The sequence below is a fragment of the Chelonia mydas genome, chromosome 3 (genome assembly GCF_015237465.2).
Source record: "Chelonia mydas isolate rCheMyd1 chromosome 3, rCheMyd1.pri.v2, whole genome shotgun sequence".
NCBI classification, from domain to species: domain Eukaryota; kingdom Metazoa; phylum Chordata; order Testudines; family Cheloniidae; genus Chelonia; species Chelonia mydas.
The window spans coordinates 164,020,530-164,044,789 of NC_057851.1; the positions used below are offsets into that span (position 1 = coordinate 164,020,530).

Sequence of the window (24,260 nt, forward strand, 5' to 3'; positions counted from 1 at the left end):
CTAAAAACGTTAAAATGTATTACTGGCACGTGAAACCTTAAATTAGAGTGAATAAATGAAGACTTGGCACACCACTTCTGAAAGGTTGCGGACCCCTGCTCTAGAGAACAGAAATATCAGTTACTTGCACAGCCCTGTCCACTCATGCCTTCCTATTGTAGCAGTCAAAAGTGAGCTTTGCCAGCTGCTATAAATTGCCTGTTGCTATAAATCTAAACATAATTTTGCATCACCTTTGCCTGCCCTCTTTCAAATGTCATCAGCCTCGTCTGGTATCCGCCAGAAATTAAAGTGAAAATCTTTAACACATCGTACATATCAGAGAATAGATTAGGTCCCTTACATACTAACTTTAGCTCTGTAGCTGCTCCCATTGTAGTAATGAGTTACTACTAAAGAGCAAGATATGGCTCTTTATTTGGTGCAGAACTTTTTTACCAGTATATTTGAATATACAGGAGTACTGTTCAGAATTTATGATGAAAACAAACATAATCTGGTACAAGTGTTTTAGAGAAGTGTTCCTCCACTTAGATGGTTATTTTTTTCCATATAACTAATTACTGACTAATGGTTACTTTGGCTTCTCCAAAAGCCCTACAGTGGATGGCACTTTGACCTAATAGCTGGAGATCCATGTTGTCATCAAATGGAGTTGCAAAGAGTTGCAGAACAATCAATTTATAAGCACCTGGAGGATAATAGGATGATAAGTAATAACCAACATGGATTTCTCAAGAACAAATCATGCCAAACCAACCTAATTTCCTTCTTTGACAGAGTTTGGGCCTAGTGGATGGGGGGAAGCAATAGATGTAATATATCTTGATTTTAGTAAAGTTTTGACAGAGTCCCACATGACATTCACATAAACAAACCAGGGAAATGTGGTCTAGATTAAAGGACTATGAAGTGGGTGCACAACTGGTTGAAAAACATATTCAAAGAGTAGCTATCAATGCTTCACTGTCAAACTAGGAGGACATAATTAGTGGATTTTTAATTCAATATTTTAATTGATGACTTTGATAATGAAGTAGAAAGTATGCATATCAAATTTGCAGAAGACACCAAGCAGGGAGGGGTTGCAAGCACTTTAGAGGTCAAGATTAGAATTCAAAACAACCTTGACAAACTGGAGAATTTGCTTGAAAAAAACAAAAAGAAAATCAGTGAAAATAATTGCAAAGCAGTACACTTAGGAAGGAAGAATCAAATGCACAAAGATAAAATGGGGAATAACTGGCTAGGTAGTAGTGCTGCACAAAAGGATCTGGTGGTTATAGTGTGTCACAAATTTAATATGAGTCAACAATTCTGGGGTGTATTAACAAGAATGTTGTTTGTAAGACATGGGAAGGAGTTGTCCTGCTCTACTAGGCACCAGTGAGGCCTGAGCTGGAGTATTGTGTCCAATTCCGTGCACCACAAAAAATATGTGGACAAATAGGAGAGAGTCCAGAGGAGAGCAACAAAAATGCTAAGAAGTTTAGAAAAACATGACCTATTAGGCAAAGGAAAAATTAGGTATGTTTTATCTTAAGAAACGAAGACTGAGGGTAGACCTGATAACAGTCTTCAAATATGTTAAGTGCTGTCACAAAGAGGATAATGATCAACTATTTTCTATATCCACTGGCAGTAGGACAAGAAATAATCAACTTAATCCATTCTGCAGCAAGGGAAATTTAGATTAGTTATTAGGCTATGTCTACACCACAGTTTATGTTGGCATAATTCATGTCATTCAGGAGTGTGAATCACCCCTATGAGTGACATAAATTACATCAACATAAGCTCTGGTATGGACAGTGCTATGTTAGTTGGAGAGCTGCTACCACCTCTCATGGAGGTGGTTTTATTATGCTGATGAGAGAGCTCTCTCCTGTTGGAATAGAGCGCCTTCACCAGATATGCTTCAGCACTCTATGTGTAGACAAGCCCATAGAAAAAACTTTTTAACTATAAGGATAGTTAAGCACTGGAATATGCTTCCAAGGGAGGTTGTGGAATCCCTGTCATTGTTTGTTTTTAAGAACAAGATAGACAAAAATCTGCCAGGAATGATCTAGGTATACTTGTGCTGTTTCTCAAGGTCCCTTCCACCCCTCCATTTCTATGATTCTATGGTCTAACATTGCATTGCAAGACATGACATTGCATGACTAAATCATGTCATCATGACATGCTGAAATCATATTAGCAACAGTTCTCAACCAGGGATCCAGGGCTCCCTGGGGGGTCACGAGCAGGTTTCAGGGGGACACCAAAATAAACCAGAGAGCAGGGCCAGTGTTAGACTTGCTAAGGCCCAGGGCAGAAAGTTGAAGCCTGAGCAGCTTAGCTTCGTGGGGCCCCCTATGGTGTGGGGCCCTCGGCAATTGCCTTCCTTGGCTGCCCCCTAATGCCAGCCCTGACTTTTAATTTACTGGGTATGCAGAAAAACAGATGTTGTGGCACAAGTGCGCCATGGAATTTTTATAGCATGTTGGGGGTGGGGGGACTTAGAAAGAAAAAGGTTGAGAACCCCTGATATTAGGATATGAAGATGTAGCATCACCATTCCCTGGCTGATAGGAGAGAGAGAGTATTTCCATCCTATTGTCTCTCCTCATATTCCCTTGTGATAGAATCTTCACTGAGATGCAGGTCAGTTTGCATAGTAATACCTAATAAAGTGCCACCTTACTAACCCCAGGCTGAATACCACTGCTGTAAAGGATAATGGCCACATTTATGCTCATGTTTTCTACTCCACTTTTAATTTTAATATAAAAACAGATTTCCCCCTATATCCTTCCCACTGTTATTTAATTTACCCCATATTTTTACACTGACCATTTGATATCTTGCCCCTTCCCCTCAAAGTGTGTCTAAAATCTTGGGGAAAATAAACTCGCTTGTGGTTTACCACTGGAAGGACTACCAATATGGTATTACTACCCATTGTAAAAACAGAAACTTTCTAGTTTACACACTGCTTGCCATACAGTATTGTTAATACTCAAATGGAGTTAATAATTTGAATCAACTTGTTAAAATTCACCAATAAAATTATTTATATTTTTATTATATATGGTCAATTGTGGAAGTCTTGCTTTGGGAAATGTATCTCATCAATGTACCAACTACTGGGTTGCATATTTCACATTAATTTTATAATTTATGTTATTAGAGGTGACATGCTGTAACTGTGCCTTAGTGGGTCACAACTGAGGATGCCAAATTTAGGACGAACTGCTGAGAGATAGGGCAAACACAACCCAGAACTGGTGGTTATTCTTTTATAAGATTTACCAAACCAGCCACAAAAGTAAACTTCTATTTCACCACACTGACTAACAAGAAAACATAAAGGCAGTTTCCTCAGGCATTCCAGTTCTTATGTCACCACCAAAAACACTGGATTCAGAGATGAGTGGTTCTTTACAAACAGTCTCATCAAATAATAGGTTCTTCTGATCCCAAAGGACCAACCACACACCCAGGTCAATATAAAACTTAGATATTACAAAAGGATTGGCATCAGCGTGATTTTTGGGTATCTAAAATTAAAGGTTTATTTATAAAAAGAAAGAAAGAAGAGAGTTAAAAATTGGTAAAAGGAATCAATTACATACAATAATGGCAAAGATGTTGGTTCAGGCTTGTAGCAGTGATGGAATAAACTGCTGGCTTAAGTCAAGTTTCTGGAGTATATCCACAGCTTGGATGGGTCATTCAGTCCTTTGTTCAGAGCTTCTGTTTGTTGCAAAGTTCCTCCAGAGGTAAGAAGCAGAATTGAAGACAAAATGGAGAAGGTGCAGCTGCCTTTTATAGTCTTTTGCGATGCAGCCTGTGCTTCCTTTGTTTCAGACACAAGCTGCCCAGCACATATTAGAGTTCTTTCCATGGGCATGTCCATGCATGCCTTGCTGAGTCATAAGGTGTATCTGCCTTCTCTCAATGGGTCAATTGTATAGCTGATGGTCCATAACGGACCATCAAGCAGCAAGCAGTTCTGATGCCAAACTGTTGGGGGGTGTCACCCAGAATCATAGCACAAGTTTGAAATACAGACATACGTACATATCTATAACTCATAATACAAAGGTGATGCAAACATATAAACAAGATTACCATATCTGGCAAATTATAACATTTGTGCAGATATCTTACATGCCAAATTTGGCTGTGACCAGTGTCCCAGTGGGGGATAACTATGGTCACTCAATTAGGGTGAACTGCAAAGAATGGGGCAGACAATTCCCATAAAGCTGGTGGATATTCCAATACTTATAACTTCACATACAAAAATGACATATGCATACAGATAGCATAATCGTAACCAGCAAAACATAACCTTTTCATAGACACCTCACTAGACAACCTTTGTACAATATTTGCTGCAAATATATAACAGTGGTTGCAACAATGCTCTATATGGTCATATTCTAATCAGATAACATCACAGATGCTATTTTGGACAAGACAAGAAAGAGAATTTGTAAATAGGACCGACAAATCTGTTTTTCCAGAATTGACTTCTAGGTTAGTCTTAACTAAGAAAATGATAGTAGACTGTGACTGTACACCTCTCCAACTGGCACTAGTGGGAAAAAATATGTAAATGAATACATCTTAAATTAATCTACATTTGCAATGCAAAGTCATTATTTTGGTCATTGAAATCTAACTATGAGGCCTTTTAATATTAAATAAAGATGACTGAGCAAACTGTTCTGTCAAAATCATTGCTGTAAGAGACGTAGGTCCTGCTCCTGCAAAGACTTACACACATGCTTCACTTTCGCTTCGAATGGCACTATTTATGTGCATAAAGTTAAGCATATGATAAATCTTTGCAGGATCAGGACTTTATATACAGGTGTTTGATATCAACCAAATGAAAATAAAATGCTGATAATTTGTTTTAGGTGCAAAACCAATTAAGAAGTTACAATAGCACACTTGTTTTACAAATCAGACAAGGAAGTAAACATTGTTTGAAAAAGGTCACTTATTTTGTCATCCAAACCGGCTACGAGGAACAAAGAAGAATCTTTCATAATGATCAGAATGCAAGCCTGAGTCAATCTCCTGAGACCGAACAGTTTTCTTTATTACTGCCAGAATAAAATGTTAATGTGGGAGAAGAATAAATTGCATTTTATTTATCTGGATCTATAAAAATGGCTCCTAGCCATATACTCTAGGCCTTACTGACATATTTTGTAAATATTTTTAAGTTAGTACTCTAGCATAACTGAACTACTTCAGTCAACTTCAATACAGTCAACAACCACCAAACCAGCAACTTAAAAGCTCAGTTTCCATCTCCAACAATTTCCTTCCATTACAATTTCCCCATTCCTGTTTTCAGATGTCTGGGGAAAAGATAAGCCTTGCAACAGGCCTTGAAGATCGTCTGATTCAAGCTATTTTAGACCAAGCAGGGAGCACATTCCAAAACCAGAGAGCTCCTTTAGTGAAATTTGCCCTGCTAGCAGCCCTTTCTCATTATAACAGCAGGATTTCAGCTTGAGCATATCTGCTGATCTCAGTTGTGGTAAGGGGGAAAGAATATTTAAGGTAGGTAGGTCCTAAGATATTTCAGGTTTCACAGATCAAAACCAATTTTATATGGGAATGTTCAATCACTATTTGAATAATTAGTATTTAGTTTATTTATTTACATGGTGTATTTAACTTTTATTTGTTAAACAAAGATAATACTTACTAAAATGCTGTTGTATAATAGAATTCAGGAATTCACCCAGAAGTACAAATAATGGCTTTTAAGGACAGAGGCTATGAAAGAAGACACGCTGGTAACTAGCAGGTAAGCAAGGAGGTAAAATAATCCTAAAAGACATTGTGTGTGCACACACCCTAAAGGACTATAGGCTGCAGGATCAGGTTTCTGTGGGTTTTTGTGGGGTTAGAGCTAAGGATATGTTGTAGACCTGCAGGAAGCTACCATTGAGAATGCATTCTAATCCTATTAACGTTAACTCCTGTTGGTCTCTTCTCTGCACTGTCATGCCTTCTCAGAGGATGGGAAAAGAAGGCTGGGCAGCATGACTCCTCAAATTCAAGTATGATGTTTCTGAATTCTAATAATATTTCAGAAGTAGAAAGGTAAAGACATGACCACAAAAGGTCTGAAACATTATATCCAGGAAGATGTTACAGTCGTGTTGAAGTAACAGATATACAGATTACATTGCTGTTTGGATCCCATTCCTTCATATGCAAAGTGTGCTACCTCTCACATGACCAGACCACAGAGGTTTTATTGTTTTTTCCATGCTTATCACAGAAGGAAGGGCATCTCATTATGTCATGTAGCTTTTTTCCTCTCCCTTCCTTCTGCGAGAGGCCTCATCCCATATGCCTTATGCACCTGCAACTCATGAATAGAAGATGGAATGGACATTACTGATATTTTGAAAAAAAAAAAAAAATCCATGATTCCAGAAGGACTTTTGGCATTCCATGGACTTTTATTGAGAAAGCGGCAATGAAAAAATTAATAAAATACACTAGGTTAAAACATACATCCCTAATAAATTAAGAACAAAAGCAAAGTAAACTTATTCTCACAATGTTGAAAGTCGAAATAAATATTCCAAAGGCCATTCATTTATCTGTTCTGCCCAGCTATGACCCAGGCAATCCTCTTCCAGTTACTGAAGGCAAACTCTCCCAGAGTTCTGTCTTCCCTGTTATTCTAAAAGCCCAGTGAAACTCCAAAGCAAATTTCACACTCTTATAACACACACATATCACTGACAAAAACCACAACCAAGTGAGTTCTGAAACCATGAATCTCCATCAAACAATGCTTGCATAACATACCATGTCTTGTGTGTGTCCATGTATGTATGTATATGATATACACTGATGCCCTCTACTGGATGAAATGTCAAATTGTTCAAGGGTTATCTTGTAACGGCATAAGGCCAAACTTATGTATATATTATTAATAATAATACACTGCCATAAGTATATTTGTTGCTTTACAAACAAATGAAAGACAGGCTATCTGCCCTGAAGAGTTTGCAATTCGGTCATTAGTTGGGGAAACTGAAGGGGAGGAAAAAGAAAGAAGAAACAACAACAACAAAACCAACAAACATGCACACAAGGATCAAAAGAGACTGGTGGAAAATTGCTAACACACATTGTTATCTTTTTACTCCCTCCTTAAAATCTACCATTGTTGTGATTAGTACAAATCACCACCATCTGTGACTACTACCTTATATAATCACATCTGTCTCTCCCTTGCCCTCTACTTCCTACCCATTTGTCTGTGTATTCACCTGTTGCACATTAAATCCTGGATTGTGAACTCTCTGGATCAGAGATTGCCTTTGTGTTATTTGTACAGTGCCTAGCATGATGGGACCCTAATCCCGGTTTGCAGTACCTGTTCAGTACCACAATTTAAATAAAAAGAAAAGGAGTACTTGTGGCACCTTAGAGACTAACAAATTTATTTGAGTATAAGCTTTCGTGAGCTACAGCTCACTTCATCGGATGCATGCAGTGGAAAATACAGTGGGGGATTTATATGCACAGAGAACATGAAACAATGGGTGTTACCATACACACTGTAACCTTTCCCTCCCCACTCCCTCCCCCCCACTCTCCTGCTGGTAATAGCTCACCTTCCCTGATCACTCTTGTTACAGTGTGTATGGTAACACCCATTGTTTCATGTTCTTTGTGTATATAAATCTCCCCTTTGTATTTTCCACTGCATGCATCCTATGAAGTGAGCTGTAGCTCATGAAAGCTTATGCTCAGATAAATTTGTTAGTCTCTAAGGTGCCACAAGTACTCCTTTTCTTTTTGCGGATACAGACTAACACAGTTGCTACTCTGAAACCTGACAATTTAAATAATAATCTCTAATTAGTGTATGGCATTTAGGACTGGTCTACACACAAAATTGCACCAGATTAACTGAACATGTTATGTTAAACCAATGTAGCTTGCACTTAAACTGCTAAAAACTAGGTTTAAACCATTGTTAGGGTCCACACACAAAGTTACATTGATTTAACTAAAATGGTTTACCATCTCATCTTTTATTATACCAGTGCAAGTAGACAAACCTCTAAATACCACAGTGATATATGCTTTGAATTACCTAGAGGAGACAGATTGAAGCGTATATGAGAAAATACCTGTAATGGAGATTGTGCTGTAGCTCAAATGAGTGAGGCCTATGTTTCTGGAATGGAAGGTTTGGGGTCAATGCTACTAAACTACTTAAGACTAGATGATCTAGGAGTCCTTTAGGAGTCACAGAACAACTTGCAGGAGAGTATATTTGCAGCATTGCTAACCTTTGCACTATTTGTACTTGTCTTAAAGCCCCAACTCCTGGATTCATGCAATTAAACAAAAGGAGGGAAAAAGCAAATTTCTAGCCATCCTAGTTGTGGAGAAAAACCTTGGGACCCACATTCACACTAAAGGCTTAAAAACTAGAAAATGAATCACCTGAGCCAAAAGATATTTTTTAATAATCTCTGGATTTTTGGAGGCCTGGGCTCCTGATTTTTGACCACTTGCGATTGGAGATAACCCTGGAAAGTGTGTGTGTGTGTGTAAGCTAACATTACAGGTGTTCCATTGCTGAGGACAAGAAGCAGCACACCTCTAAGCTGACATGAGGCACAGCTCCCTGTTGCCGCAGATGCTGCAATCCTTAGGACCTCAAAGCCCTGGGCCATATATGTGGGGGAGGGGAGGGGAGAGCGACCAGGAGGGTTATGAGGCCAGCCAGCCAGGGGGGAGAGCCGCCTTACCTTCCTGAGCGACAGAGCACCAGCGCCAGGAGAAAGACTACATCCCCCACAATGCACCGGCGGCCCCTGATGGCGTCCCCGTGGCGGGAGGGGGAGGGCTGTTATACGCCGCCCGGCGGCGGGGGGAGGGGGAGAAGCGGAAGTGGGTTCTCCCCGCAGGGAGGCCGGCTGGGTCCGGTTCCGGGTGTCACCTACTTGGCGGTGCTGGTGGAGGGGGGAGGAAGATGGCGTCGGAGTTGGAGACGGAGGTTCAGGCCATAGACAGGAACTTGCTGGAATGTTCTGCCGAGGAGGCTGCCGTGGTGAGGCTCGTCCGCCCGCGGGCCCGTTAGGGGCTCGGCTCCGCAAGGCGGGGCGGGTATGTGGGCGCCGGGCGGGCCGGCAGGGGGTCCGTAGTGCCGGGCCCGGGGCGGCCGGCGCTGGCAGGGGGGAGGCGGTCTCTAGGGCTGCCGGAGGGGAGGGGTGAGGCCTGAGGGAGACGGGGAGTAAATACGCTGCATGGCGAGGGGCGGTTGCGGCGGGGCTGTTCAAAGGGGTCCCGTGACTTAGGCTCACTCTGCCCCCTGCGTGTGAACTTGCTGCTGTGACAAGCCCGGCGAGGGGTGACAGGACCTGGAAGGGAGGCGCAGAAGCCGCTCTCCCGTCTGCCGGGCTTGTGCGCGTGACAGCCCTGCCGTGTAGAGTCCGCCCTGCTGTTTCCTCTCTCACACCGGTCACTTGCCCCGTCTCTTGTTTTTAACTGACTGTGTTTCAGATGGCTGGTTCCTCCTCCCTTCGCAGTTTTAAAGTGTTGTTCTTAAGATTTCTTGGGAGAAGGTTTTAGAAACAGTGTTTCCTTCTTCCCCCTCCTTAGCTTTTAGGTCCCAAGCTTGGAAGGAGCTTCATGTGTACAGACCCGTGAACGGCGTCCCATTGATTTCAGTGGGATTCTGTGGGAGAGCAGTAGTCTGCCCTCATGGACCTGTTTGCAGGATTGGGGTTTCATAAGCAAGCAGTTTTGTGTTCTGTGCCAAGTGTGTTTGGGGTTATTAGAAGGAAAAGCCCAAGAGAAGATGTTAGTAAGAACAATTTAATAACTAAAATTTCCTATGCTGTTACATTGAGTTTTAAGGTACAACTGCAGGATAATGGACCTGTCATGCTCATGGAAACATTTAAGAGCACTGTGCTTAATGTCTCTCTTTTGGGACCAAGGCCCTATAAGCACTTATGTATGAGAGTTCCATGATTCAGGTGCAGAACTCTTGGGTGTAACTAGCATCAGAGCCTAAAGCTCTTTGTATGTATATTTCAATGACAGATTTACAATTACTTATCTGGAGGAAAAAAAGACATTCCCGTAATTCAGATTATCATAATATTTTTATTCTACTAATATGTATGTTACCTCTTTTAATGCAGATATGGGGTGGCAACTGTGAAAATTGATTTGTTCCATGGTTTCTATGCATTTTATTTAGCTGGTGTGTTTAATGTAGGGGAATAAAAACACTTTGCATACAGTGGATATTTAAAAAACTTTATCTACATAAACATGACTAGGTCACTGTCACAGGTTCTTAAAACGTTTACAAGGACTAGAGCAGGGATCGGCAACCTATGGCACTTGGCCTGCGCCGCTTCCTGCAGCCCCCATTGGCTTGGAGCAGCGAAATGCAGCCAGTGGGAGCTGTGATCGGCCAAATCAGAGGACGCGGCAGGTAAAGAAACCGGCCCGGCCCGCCAGGGTGCTTACCCTGGTGGGCTGCATGCCAAAGGTTGCCGATTCCTGGACTAGAGTGTATTAGGTGGCAAAAAGCTATTACCAGAGAGTAAGGCTTTTGGGGAAAGGAGCAGCAAAAGAGCATGCATCCTTTTGCTTCTAATAAGAGCCTCTCATCCTGTGGTAAAATGTAATTTTTTCCTTTTTCTCCCACACATCACTTTACATATTGGTATTTACATCCTAAATTCAGTCATGGATTTATCTCTTTCAGATACGCAATAAATACATCAGAGATTAAATTACAAGCTTTGTGGTGGCTTTATTGCAGTTTCAGTCTTCTGAAATGGAAATCTTTTGAGAAACATAAATATACTTTTAATTATGTTTTACGTTTAAGTAAATCACTTATACATGCTTTGCAATGTTGAGTTGACTTCTTGCAGGCTCATTGAGTGAGAGGTATTCCTGTACTGGAACTGCCTCTGAGCCTGGCCTACTGATCTCCAATTGCCAGATTTGCTTGGTGGTAAAGCGGGCTTTGCCATATTCTAACATTCTTACTGTCCAAAAATGATTTCTATGTCACATTTTTCCTGTTACTCATTTTGTCAGCCAACTCTTTGGGACAGTTCAGGAAAAACTCATTTGATCCTGCTCTGGGATACATTACTTTTTCCTAGTAGTCCATACTACTTCGCTTCTGATTTCTGTTTAGACAAGCCAGGACTTGAGTCGAATCTTAAAAGCCCCAGTGAGGTCACTGGGGCTCTGGACAGACATGGGGCATGTGGGTGGAGATGACACTACGCAGCTTGTGGCATTGGAGCCTAAAATTTCCACATGCAGTTACTTTGTATAAAATTTAGTATTTGCATATGCAGCTTAGTTATTTAGCTTTGTCTTGCATGGGCAGATACTACAGCTTGTACGTGTAATTGCAATATTTGTCAGACAAATTAAGCAATCAGTTCATACATGTATTTGAAAATGGAACCCTTTCTGAGATTTGATAGGCCTCAGAGTTTTATCTAGAAAATTAAGTTCTGTATCCTTGGCTAAATGTAACCTACTTCAGGGCAAAATTAAAAATAGATTTATTAAAACAGTTAATAATTTTAGAAAATATCACTGACTTTCAAGGATAAATTAGCAGTTTATGTGAGACCCTTACAGAGAATCTTTCTACCAGTATCAGAATAACCACAATTATTGGGAAGGGTAGGCTGCTCACCAGGGACATAAGATTTTTCTCTGACTGGGTACTTGTCTGAGCTTGTAGTAAAATGAACTCTGGTTTTTCCAGATAGAAGGTAGTAATATACTGTAGAGTTGAGATGAAGCAAATTTAAGATACTTGGCTAAGGAAAGAATTAAAACAATAGAACTTATGTGTACTGCAGAAAATGGCCTTGGAAATGACCCACTTCTTGGAGAAACACCGTAGGAGATGCAAGGTCAATTCTAATGTAATTAGATTTAGTTCCCAATACAGTAGTAGAAGATATTCGGCATAAATGAGGAAGACTAGATTTTTTTTCAAAAAGTTATTTATTTATTAATTTATTTAACGAAGGCTTACAAGAACAAAAAGGTCAAATTCTTGGAGAGAAAAGAAGATGCGGGGGGGGGCGGGAAGACAATGTAGTTTCTTTGGTCTCTTATAAGAATGGTTGGTTTAACTATAGAACAAAGTAACTCTGAGATTTTTGGTTGATGGATTTTATTATTATTTTTTTTTGTAGTCTTTCACCCAGGGCCAGGTTGGAAAAATTCCAATTCTCTGAACACCAAAGGTAGTTTAGTACTAGGAGATCGAGTAGTTTCATTCCCAGGGCTTTGAGAAATCAGGACTGGGGGCAGGAAGGGTAGAGTAAATTTCTACCATCAGTTCTAAGAATTGTATCAGAAATAGTCTAGCAGTAAAATTAGCTGCTTCTAAACTGTTTAAATATGAAATTTTCTGCTATGGTTCTAGGTGTTCAGCGTTTTCCAAAGAGGCACTGTGTGAGTATCATAAATGGAAAAATTGCTATATAAATTTAAAATTGCAAACAGTATATAAATAAGGGTAAACCCTAAGCTCTTTCATGAAGATTGTTTCGGAATGGTGTTTGTCTACTCTAATATAGGTCCTTAAGACAATAAATTATTGCAGTGAAATCAAGCTATAGCATCTGGTTTCTAAAACCAGTTATTTCTGTATGAGTAGTTCTTGCTTTTCATCCATCTTTGGGTTAATTCGGAATGAATTAACTAGTATTCTCATAATCTGAAGTTACCAAGAAGTATTTGGTAATAGTAATTACATGTTGGTAAGGTTTATACACAGTACAATACTGAATCAGTGCATACTTGTAGTATATGTTCGTTGTTGATTATATTCTGTAGTAATGATTATCAGTAAAAATGGCAAACAGTAAAGTCTTCAGTTACATGGTTGAAATAAAACAAATATAATGAGAGGGACAAACTTTTACAATATACATATGCCATCTCACCGTTTGTACCTTGTGTAATTGAAGGGGAAAATTTTTGACTCTAGGGGATACAGCCAATACACCCTTTGAAGATCACTGTTCAACTTGAAACTTTTAAAAACTGAAATAATAATTCCAGTTTCAGACAGATTACCCTTTTAAACAGTATGTCCTGAGTTTGTTTTTAAAAAGGATTCTTTAAACAAAAAAGTGTAAGGAATTTTCTTCTTTATTGATGTTTGAAGGTCCTTTCAGAAAGGAAAGAATGGACTATACGCTATGATGGAGATTTTTGAGAGTTAGGCGCTAATTCTCCTTTGTGCCTTTGAAAATCTCCCTGTGTGTGCTGTCAAATTCACAAAATATTCAATCTGGAAAAAAAATATTTTTGCTAATGGTTTATTTGTAGTAATCTATATTACTTGTAACTGTAGTAGTTGCAAAATTTTCACAGAGAAATTTGACTTTAAAGTTTGAGGTGTCCCTTTAGCTCTTAGGTTGAAAAGAAAGGTGCTACAACATTTATGACTGGGTGGTGTTGATTTTATTTGTGAGTAATTTTGTTTAATTTTTTCTTTTTAATTAAAGAAATGGCTACAAGCACCTGATCTTCCTAAAGAAGTATACCTGCATCTAGCCTACTATGTACCAAAAATTTACTGCAGGGGTCCTAACCCTGCTCCACAAAGAGAAGACATGCTCGCACAACATGTACTGCTGGGACCAATGGAATGGTATCTATGTGGTGAAGATCCTGCATTTGGATTTCCAAAACTTGAGCAAGCAAACAAACCTTCCCATCTCTGTGGTCGGGTTTTTAAAGTGGGAGAACCTACATACTCTTGCAGGTAGGTTAATTCTACAATTCCCCTAAATTATCAATTCTCGACTTTTTTTGGTGGAAACATTTTTGTCCTAATGAAAATGTTAACTGTCCATACGTATTTTTAGTATACTTGGAACATGGTGGGTGTTGTTTGGTTTGTTATTGGTAATATACTAAAGTCTTAGGAGGAGGAAAAAATTAATTACAGCATCAGTATAATTAAACAGACTTCATTTTTGAAAATGTCAGCGTTGGTTATTTAAAAAAAAATACTCCTTAGATAAAGGGGAAGGTGGATAAACTGTCAAATCATGTCCAGGGCTTAAATGCAAAAATTGAAATTAATTTATCATTAATTAATTTAAATGTTTAACATGCATCTACAGATGTCCCGCCTGTGTTCTGAATATCTTCCAATGAAAAGTTCAATTAGTGGTGATTTAGATTGATAAGCAAAAGAAACTAACTTGCTCATCAAGCCCACGCCCCCATTCAGAGGTCTCTTAAAAATCTCATTTCTGTTGTGAAGCCTACAAGAAGTGAATAGGAGGATGTTACCAACAATATTAAAAAACACACTATCAAGACCTGTATATGACTTAAAGTAACTATGATTTTATTGTCACCTTGTCTGTCTTGTTCTTTTCCCATTTTTTGCTATGTTAACCTTTGTACATTTTCAGCACAAGAACCACATTAGAATGGTCATACTGGGTCAGACCAGTGGTCTGTCTAGCCCAGTATCATATCGTCTGACAGTGCCCAATGCCAGATGCTTTAAAAGGGAATGAACAGAATGGCAATCATCAAATGATCCGTCCCCTTTCACCCAGCCCCAGCACCTGGCAGTCGGAGGCCGAAGGACACCCAGAGCATGGGGTTGTGTACCTGACCATCTTGGCTTATAGCCACTGATGGACCTATCCTTCATGAACTTACCTAATTATTTTTTGAACCCCGTTATGGTTTTGGCCTTCACAGCATCCTCTGGCAACGAGTTCCACAGGTTGACCGTGTTGTGTGAAGAAGTACTTTCTTTTGTTTGTTTTAAACCTGCTGCCTATTAATTTCATTGGATGATCCCTGGTTCTTGTGTTATATAAAGGAGTAAATAACACTTCCTTATTCACTTTCTCCACAGCATTCATGATTTTATAGATCTCTATCATATCCCCCTTTAGTCGTCCTTTTCCAAGTTGAATAGTCCCAGTCTTTTTAATGTCTTCATATGGAAGCTGTTCCATACCTTCAATCATTTTTGTTGCCCTTCTCTTTATCTTTTCCAATTCTAATATCTTTTTTGACATGGGATGACCAAAACTGCATGCAGAATTCAAGGTGTGAGCATATTTACTGCCATCTTATCTATCCCTTTCTTAATGGTTCCTAACATTGTCATCTTTTTTGACTGTTGCTGTACACTAAGGAGATGATTTCAGAGAGTTGTCCACAGTGACTCAAAGATGTCTTTCTGGAATGGTAACAACTAATTTAGACCCAATCATTTTGTGTGTATAGTTGGGCTTATGTTTTCCAATGGGCATTATTTTGCCTTTATCAACGATAATACTTCTTATTTTATGACGTGCTTAGCACACTTCTGGTTACTTGAAAAATCATGCTTACATAAATTGGTTAGTCTCTAAGGTACCACAAGTACTCCTTTTCTTTTTGCGAATACAGACTAACATGGCTGCTACTCTGAAACTATGAATAATAAGCTTATCCTAAATTTAAGCAATTTGTTTCTGTTCTGTCATTCCCCTTTTCTCATTCTGGGATATTTGGGGGTCTTAATTTTTTGTCTTCTGCACCTGTCCTCCTCTGTGTCTCCGTTCCCCTTTTCACTGAGCCATTGGAGAATGCTGGCCATTGGAGAAAGCTGGGGGAGAATGTGGACTATCAAATCCACTCCACTATCAGAAACTCAGTACTGGCTAAAGTGCTGAGCAAATGTGGAAATAAGTACCTACAAGCAGATTTTCTTCTGCCTCACCATTGCAGCAAGCTAGTGAAGGAGGTAGGGTCATAAATTGAGTTGTGTGAATATCTGATTTTTTTTCAGTTTGCTGGCAGTTCAAAGGGAAAAATTATTTTGAGTCAACTCAAAACTGAGTTACTTTTTGAATTTCATCTAATTGTAAAGTTGGGGGGAAAGCTTCATTTTGGGTCAAATGAAACATTTTATTTGAGCTGAAACAAAACATGTTTTGGCAATTTAAACTTTTTTCAATAAAAGCAAATGATATTTTGGTCTAGATTCACAAAACTGAGGCGGTGGTGGGCATGGTGGTGCCCCCTTTTTACCCAATAGCCCAGGATCTGGGACTTTAACCCATGTTTCCTATATCCCAGGTGATTTGCGCTAATAACCAGGCTATTGGTTATTATGGGATGGGTCTCTGAGTCTCCCCTGTTGAAGCTGTTTCGTTTTGTATTAATTATTAATTGGAGCAGGGACTGGAACGTGGGTGAGGCTGCTTTCCCTCCTGCCCCTTACCCCCTGGTTACTGTCATTCTCCCTCTCTGGATTGATGAATATTTCTTTATACAAAGTGGAGCAGCTTCAACAGGAGATATTGAGACACAGCGGGGTCTCACCTGGGATATGGAAAATGTGGATTCAAGTCCCAGTGGGGAGTTGAAGCTGGATCTCCCACATTCTGGGTGTGCATCCTAACCACTGGACTATTGGGTGTAAGGGTGGTAGTGGCAGCAGAACCATCTCACCACCTTTGGTTTTGTGAGTAGCTCCTAAATACCCTTGTGAATCTAGCCTGAAAAAAATCAAATCTAATTCCTAATCACTGGGCTATAAAGTCATTCTTACTCTTTCTAGCCCAGAAACATGAAACTTCCCTTACTTGAGCTGATGAAAACTGCCCTGTGGGAATTAGAGTAACTTCTTCCAAACCTGTATTTTCAAGACCAGTATCTCAAGATATTAAGACAACAATAGCCAGTGTTGTAGGAAAGCATGGAAAAATGCAGTTCCTTGATATAATCGTCAGAGAATGATAGTTTTACTGTTTAAATTCACTTGGTATCTTTATCTCAGTAGAAAATGTGAAAAATAGTTCAGGTACACCAATATGGTTGATCTTTGCAGTTTTCAATATGGAAAAGTGATTTGTGCACATCAGGATTGAGTCTCTACTTTTCTGCTAGGGTATAGTACATGTATTGTTCCTGAGAATCCTTTTGTACTTAATAGCTTATACTTTGTAGTTGGTGGCAAATGGGGGAGAATAATCTTTTTCTTAAACCCTCCAGGATACAATTTTTTTTATTTTTTGTAATCCATGAAATACTCTAAAAGTATGAGGACCTGAAAAATATATATATATTTTTTTAAGAAGCTTGTAGACCTGCAGCAATGGATGTTAGGTTTCCATACTTGCCAAATAAATCATCTTTATAACTGCTGGGGAATGGCCATGTGCATTTTTAAAAATCCCATGATTATTAAACAGTTAATTTCCCACTACACAATATAATAAAAATAATTGACTGCCTGTAACCAGAAACAGAAGGTTATACAAATGTAAGTTATTCAAAACAAAACAGCTTGCTGGGATTAGTCACAGGTTTGTGTTTTCCCCACTAATTAAATTTGCACTTAAAATAAACTAATGTAAACAAAAAATAGTATTGGTAATATTTATGTATATTTATGCTGTGGATCCATGATTATCCCTCTACTAATACTGATTGATTGGGCAAAATGGAATTAAAAATATAGTAGGTGCTTCATAGTTGGTTTCTTTTTTTAAATCAAATAAGGGATTAGTTCATGTGAGTTCGTTTTATGTTCTTTCCTGATGGACATCTCAGGAAATCCTTAGTTTCTCTCCAGATTTTTTTTTAGGTCTTTATTTTTCTGTTGTGAAATCTGACTCCCTGAATCTATCTCAGTGGCTGTCAGTCAGTTGCCTATAGTGTCAATATATCTTTGATCATTCTTGTGATTGTTTTTTTTCAAATGTTTGGCTATATGTAATATATAATTGCCTTGTTCAGCCGTTTACCTATTTTCTAGAGGTGGTATATCCAAGTGATACAGTTAGTACCTGTAAAAAGTGTTTGCCTTCTCTAAGTGGTCCTTGACCTTCTGGTTGTTGTGAAAATCTTGTTCTTGGAACTCATTAGAAGATTGTAGGACTAAACTTAGAAGCGAAGAGTTGGTTCCTAATCTTTTTGCATGTAAAAGTTTCATATCAAGGTGTGATGAAAATCTATTTGCACTGATTACTTAGGGCCATGTCTAGCACTTGCATCCTATACCCTGAGAAAACTTGCTTCCTATACCTTAAAAACAGGTTTGAATCTGGTAACATAGCTGGGTTACCAGTTAATGTACTTGTTTCATCTACTGAAGGTAATATGTACATTACCCAAATGCTTTTCCAGGCCTACTGCCCAGGCTGTTCTTCATAGCCATTCCTGCTCTGGGAATAGTTTTTGATAAGACAATGAGAGGAAATTCTATCACATTTCTGAATAGCAAACAGTTTAGCAAGAAGGCTCACATTCATGTATTTTGAAAATAAACTGTTGTGAGATGCATAGTTAAAAGCTAAAGTAATATTTTTTATGTTTAATTTTTTCCTCTGTTTGTTTACAGAGACTGTGCAGTTGACCCAACTTGTGTGTTATGTATGGAGTGCTTTTTGGGAAGTATTCATAGAGAGCATCGATACAGGGTTAGTAATCTTATTGGAGAATATGAATTGGGTATAATATTTCTCTTATGAATGGGTATATTCAGAGTTCCAGTATATAATTTATATTTAAGAGTGTTTATGTATTTCAAAATAAAGTGTGCATACGAATATACATGCACAGTATGGTTGGAATGAAAAATGTGCAGTGTAATCTTACCAGACCTGGGAGTTGTAACCTCAGTTTAAAAGCTTAGCTTTAAAAAGACTTCGTTAATATTTGAAACCACTGAGCAAATTATTGTAGTGTTCCTACACTTTAATCTTAAATACATTCACAATTCTAAATTAAACATAAACTGGAGTTAGTTTTATTATGTTAAACTTGTGGTTTTCAACCTTTTTCGTTTGTGGACCCCTAAAAAATTTCAAATTGAGGTGCAGACCCCTTTGAAAATTCAACCTGTGATCCGCAGACCCCTACCATAGAAATCTGGGACTGAAAACTGACTGAACAGAATTCAACTATAAGTGTTGCATATGCTCAGCATGGCACTGAGCGCAGTGTGAGAAAGGGCACTAAACTGTGGGCTTCTATGGTAATGGCACTTTCAGATTTTGACCTGGAGGTGGGAGTATTCACATATTTTTGATTGATCAGAAAAATGGAATGCCTTTTCTGGAGTCTGAAACTTTATTTTCATGGTTACTTTATGCAGACACTTTAGACATAGTGTGCAGATCCCCAGGTGTCTGCAGACCACAGGTTGAAAATCACTGTGTTAGACATAGTTTCACTTAGTTTGGGCACTATATTTAGGCTTGCTTTTTTTTTTTTTAAAGGTGTTGAACAAACTTACGAGTGAGAGAAGTTAGTTTTAAAAAAAGGAACGTTTTGGTTTCTTAGATTTAAACATACTTCTGCAGTGCCACGTATTCCTGCACAACAGAAATTTGTTAATGCATGAGTAGGGACCAACCAAATTCATGGTCCATTTTGGTCAGTTTCACGGTCATAGGATTTTAAAAATCGTAAAAGTCTTGATTTCAGCTATTTTAAATCTGAAATGTCATGGTGTTGTAATTGTAGCGGTCTAGACCCAAAAAGGACTTGTGAGGGGTTGCAAGGTTATTGTGTGAGGGGGTTGCAGTACTGCTACCCTTACTTCTGCGCTGCTGCCTGCAGAGCTGGGCCCTCAATCAGCAGCTGCCACTCTCTGGTTGCCCAGCGCTGAAGGCAGCAGCACGGAAGTAAAAGTGACATGGTATGGTATTGCCACCCTTACTTCTGTACTGCTGCTGACGGGGCTCCGCCTTCAGAACTGGGCGCCTGGCCAACAGCTGCCACTCTCCGGCCACCCGGCTCTGAAGGCAGCACAGAAGTAAGGGTGGCAATATTGCAACCCCCCTAAAATAACCTTATCAGGGCGGCAGGTTTGTATAATTTTTGGTGGTGCCCAGAATGGGTCCAAGTCTTTCTTCCCCCTCCCCCCCAGCTGCCACTTGCCTAAGGCTCTGGGAGGGAGTTTTGGGTGCAGGAGGGGTGAGGGGTTGGGCTCTGGGCTGGGGCAGGGGGTTGGGGTGCAGGCGAGGGTGTGGGGGACGGGCTCTGGGAGGGAGTTTGGGTGCGGGCTCTGGGCTGGGGCAGGGGGGTTGGGGTGTGGGAGGGGGTGCAGGGGTGCAGCGCTTACTTGGACGGCTTCCAGAGGCGACCCACACCACCCTCTGGCAGCAGCTCCTAGGAGGGGTCTCCATGTGCCGCTGCCCGCAGGCATCGCCCCTGCAGCTCCCATTGGCTGCAGCTTGGGGTGGGGGCAGCATGCGGAGTCATGCCCCCCTCACCTCCCAGGGCCACAGGGACAGGCTGGCCGCTTCCGGAAGTGGAGCAGGCAGGCAGGAAGCCACCTTAGCCCCTTTATACTGCCGGTGGTGGTGGGGGCCCCGGGGCCTTTCAAATTGCTTGGGGGTGGCAGGCGGGGCCAGAAGGATGCTCCGGGGGAGGTGCGTGGGGGCAGCAGGCGGGGCTGGGGAGAGACCTGGCTCTGAACTTCGGTGGAGCCGGGCCTCCGTGCTCATATTGGTGGAGTATGCAAACTATGGGCCGATACAACTCACCACCCCTGAACTTTGTGACCCATCTACAACTCCCTTTTGGGTCAGAACCCCCAATTTGAGAAATGCTGGTCTACCCTGTGAAATCTGTACAGTATAGGGTAAAAGCACACAAAAGACCAGATTTCACAGTCCATGACGTGTTTTTCATGGTCGTGAATTTGGTAGGGCCCTGTGCATCAGAGAGAGAAAACGAAACTCTAGAAAGAAAAGTGACATAGATTAGTTTGTCAAGCTGAGTGAAATATGAAAGTAAATACACGCAGCTGAAATGAGTAAAATAAAAATTTAAGCTTCTTTAATCTACAGTACTGTTAGTAGTACAGGTGAGTATATTTTTTTTAAACTTGATGTTCCTTTTAACTAGCACAAATATTTACTTAATTAGTCTTTACATATTAGTCTGTTTCTTTGGTATTGTCAAGTGTGTAATAGAATTTCTGTAAAAGTGTTACAGATGAAACAAGTGGAGAGAAATTCTTTTCCTCTCTCAATACCCTGTGATAGCATACTTACGTTCCCTATTGTGGAGGGTGTTAGTATGCACTCTTAATTTAATAACTAGTAATGCAATATGAAACAGGAATAGAGGTTTTTGGAGGTGTAACGTATTCTGTCAAAATGAAAAGAGACCTGAGTACCATGACTAGACAGAAAAGGAGAATGTGTACTGTGAAGAATCTGTGCATCAAAAATAGGTGTCAGAATCATATGTATTTATGAACTCCATTCACAATTGTGATTTAGGAAAGAATTGTATTCAATACTTATTTCAAGAGTTTTTAATTTTAAAATGAACTAACAGCGTGGAAATAGAGCAGTGCAGTGTACACATGCACATATTTGTCATTAGAGAGAAAAGGTGAGCGAGGTAATATTAGACCGACTTCTACTGGTCAGAGACACAGGCTTTTGAGCTATGCAGAGCTCTTTGGGTCACAACACTGTAAACAATTTTTTTCACTATCAACTTTAGTAAGCGTAACAGAAGCCAGTTGTTATAAATGTGGCCCTCAAACTCTACTGACTATCCCTCAGATGTCCCTATATAGTAGGATGTAGCAGTATACAATTCGTTTTCAAAACTAAGTGTACTGTTTATAAACGACATTATAATGCAAAAATTTTAAATATTGGAATTTGAATAAAAAAGATTCTATTTAAAAAATAAAAATAAAATCAGACCAGCCGTCTGTGACTGATTCAGAATAAACGTATGCTTGTAATTTCTGTGTTCTATAAATACATCATTTGCTGTATGCGACCTGCCCATGCTCTAGAGTTACTTTAACAATATAATTGAAAAATTGGTTTTTTTTAAACAGATGAACGATGTATTGACATGTTTTTACCATATTTATTTGAGTAGCATATAGGAAAATCTCTAACAACATAAAGGTTAATGTATTGGTGCTTTCAGTATACATAGATCTTGCACATGCATACAGTTTTGTGTGTTTTAAACAACTTCAGATGACAACATCAGGCGGAGGAGGTTTCTGTGATTGTGGTGATACTGAAGCTTGGAAAGAAGGTCCGTACTGTCAAAAGCATGAACTTAACACGGCAGAGACGGCAGAAGAGGAGGTAGTAAATACAATTTTTATATATAGATATTGTGTAATAGTGCTAACTTAGGACATTGAATGCTGCCAGACCAAATTATGCACAATTCTGAAATTCAGAAGGTAAGGGAAAATAAATCTCTAATCATTTTGTATGTGACTTCTGTAAGGTTATAAATTCACCTCAAAAATAAGAAAACTAAATGCTATAGAAATAATATCTATATACTTCAGTGTTTTAGTGAAATGGTGGACTCTTACATTTTTAATAAATATTGGAGCATTCGTAGTGTTCTAATATTTGTTAAAGCTTTAAGACCATGAGTAAACCAAACTGAAAGAGACTTTTTGTGTTAAATTATTTAGTTGGTTGAAAATTTTGTCTTTATATATTTACTATATCATCTCAGCACATTGATATTTGTAACTTTTTATCTAAAGTAATTAAAAGAAGTTATTTAGGACGGAAGCTGTTAGTCTTCTCTACTCAGCCAGTAAGTAAAACAAATTGGAAGCTTGCAGCATGCTAAATATAAATATTGGTACTATACCATATTATACACTAGATAAAATTAATATAAAATTACATATTAAAACTACTTTGAAAACAAGCTATTTAGATTGAAAAGTCAAGCATGCAAAAATAGAAAAAGCTAGATTTCTGGTTGCCCAGGTAGCCTTAGTTCTGTCCCTTCTGCATCCATCCTATGCACTGAATGAAGAAAGGGTCCTCTGGGGAAAAAGAAGTGTAATTAAAGACTGTATTGCAATGCATGCATATAAGGGAGCAAACTAAGTTTGCACATGCAACCTAGATTCTGACATTTCTTAACACACATGTGCTAGACTTTGCAACCTAAATAACTTTCTTTTAAAGTAGTTTTTTAATGTAACTTCCAAGGGGTTTTTAACAGGAAAAAGTTTAAAACAAATACATTTTGTTAGTTACAATTGTAACAAACCCCTCATCATAGATCATCAGCAGGGTTTGAACCATGAATCTTCGGCACTGCAACAGAGTTCTACCAGTTGAGACACAGGGCTAATCATGTTAGCTGGTAGCATAAGAAGGACGTTATCCCAGAAAGACGGATGGACAGCTAGTGCTGTGTGCTGGGTCCAAGGAGGTTTATGTGGGGCATCTGGCCTAGCTCTCCATTTCTTCTCCACTGGGTCTGAGAGAGCGCCTTCCCTTTTTTGGTGCCCCCACAGAGGAGCTGGGACATGTGCTAAAGGGGATGGTGCAGGAGCCCAACATTGCTGTGTCTGGTGTGTGTGCATGCACACTCTCTCCTCTCCCCTCCCCCCCACCCCCCCAATTGCTACAGCTGCTCCAACAACTGCTAGATGTTTCCAGGTAGTGTGTGGTGGTGGTGGTGGTATGGTGCTACTGCTGCTGCTTGGTAAATGTGTGGACCTGACTCTTCAGAATGGTTTGTTAGTTACTTCTGTATGCTGCCAAAATTTCCCATGGAACACAAGTAACAGAAGGGAAATGGTGACTTTTAACAGTTTATAGCTCTGCCAGATCTGAACAGAACTTAATGGGAGAAGGGAAGAAAAGTCCCTAATCCGAGGGCCATGTCTCTGCTGACTTTCAAAGGCCTGCTGCAAAAAATGGAGATGTTTAGAGCCTCTCTAAACAAAAAAACAACAACAAAAAAAACCCCAAGAATATTTTATAACTGAAAGTGTTGGGCATCTCATTACTGTTGTTTTATATTTGTCTGTCTAACTGCTCTAGGAGCCTCTGACATATATTTAAAAATATATCAAATCCAGAGAAAGAATCAGCAATCCCGTGTATTTAAAAAGCTAGGGAACAAGGCAGCCCAAATAAACCAAATCCCCATAATACTTAATATTCCCCAACACTATATGCTTCTTCAGCAGCTCTTTTAAGAAGATGTGCCTGCAGCACTTATTATTTTTCATTTGTATTTCCACATCATGTCGGAGTCCTAATCATGGATCAGGACCCCGTTGTGCGTGGTGTTGTACACAGAACAAAAAGACAGTCCATGCATTAAGAAGCTTACAATCTAATAAGACGAGATATAACCGATGGATACAGGCAGCGAGGTGGGGTGAGGACAAGGAAACAGTGAGA

The 24,260-nt window shown here is 39.6% G+C and overlaps 1 protein-coding gene across 17 annotated transcripts in view; it reads left to right on the forward strand.

Moving 5' to 3' along the window:
* The first annotated feature begins 8,919 nt into the window (after positions 1–8,919).
* UBR2 (ubiquitin protein ligase E3 component n-recognin 2) overlaps positions 8,920–24,260 on the forward strand; it is a 124,688-nt gene continuing 109,347 nt past the window's right edge. For 9 of the 17 annotated variants that reach the window (XR_006289863.1, XR_006289862.1, XR_005224883.2 and 6 more), the window contains exons 1-4: positions 8,930–9,106; positions 13,575–13,834; positions 18,437–18,515; positions 22,059–22,172. Coding sequence is in view for 8 of the 17 variants with exons in the window: in XM_027820496.3 (XP_027676297.1) it covers positions 9,029–9,106; positions 13,575–13,834; positions 18,437–18,515; positions 22,059–22,172 (531 nt within the window). In the remaining 9 variants the exon portion in view is untranslated. Of the gene's footprint in view, positions 9,107–12,484; positions 12,514–13,574; positions 13,835–18,436; positions 18,516–22,058; positions 22,173–24,260 lie in introns of all 17 variants that reach the window. The other 8 variants (XM_037895796.2, XM_037895799.2, XM_037895800.2 and 5 more) reach the window with 4 other exon arrangements.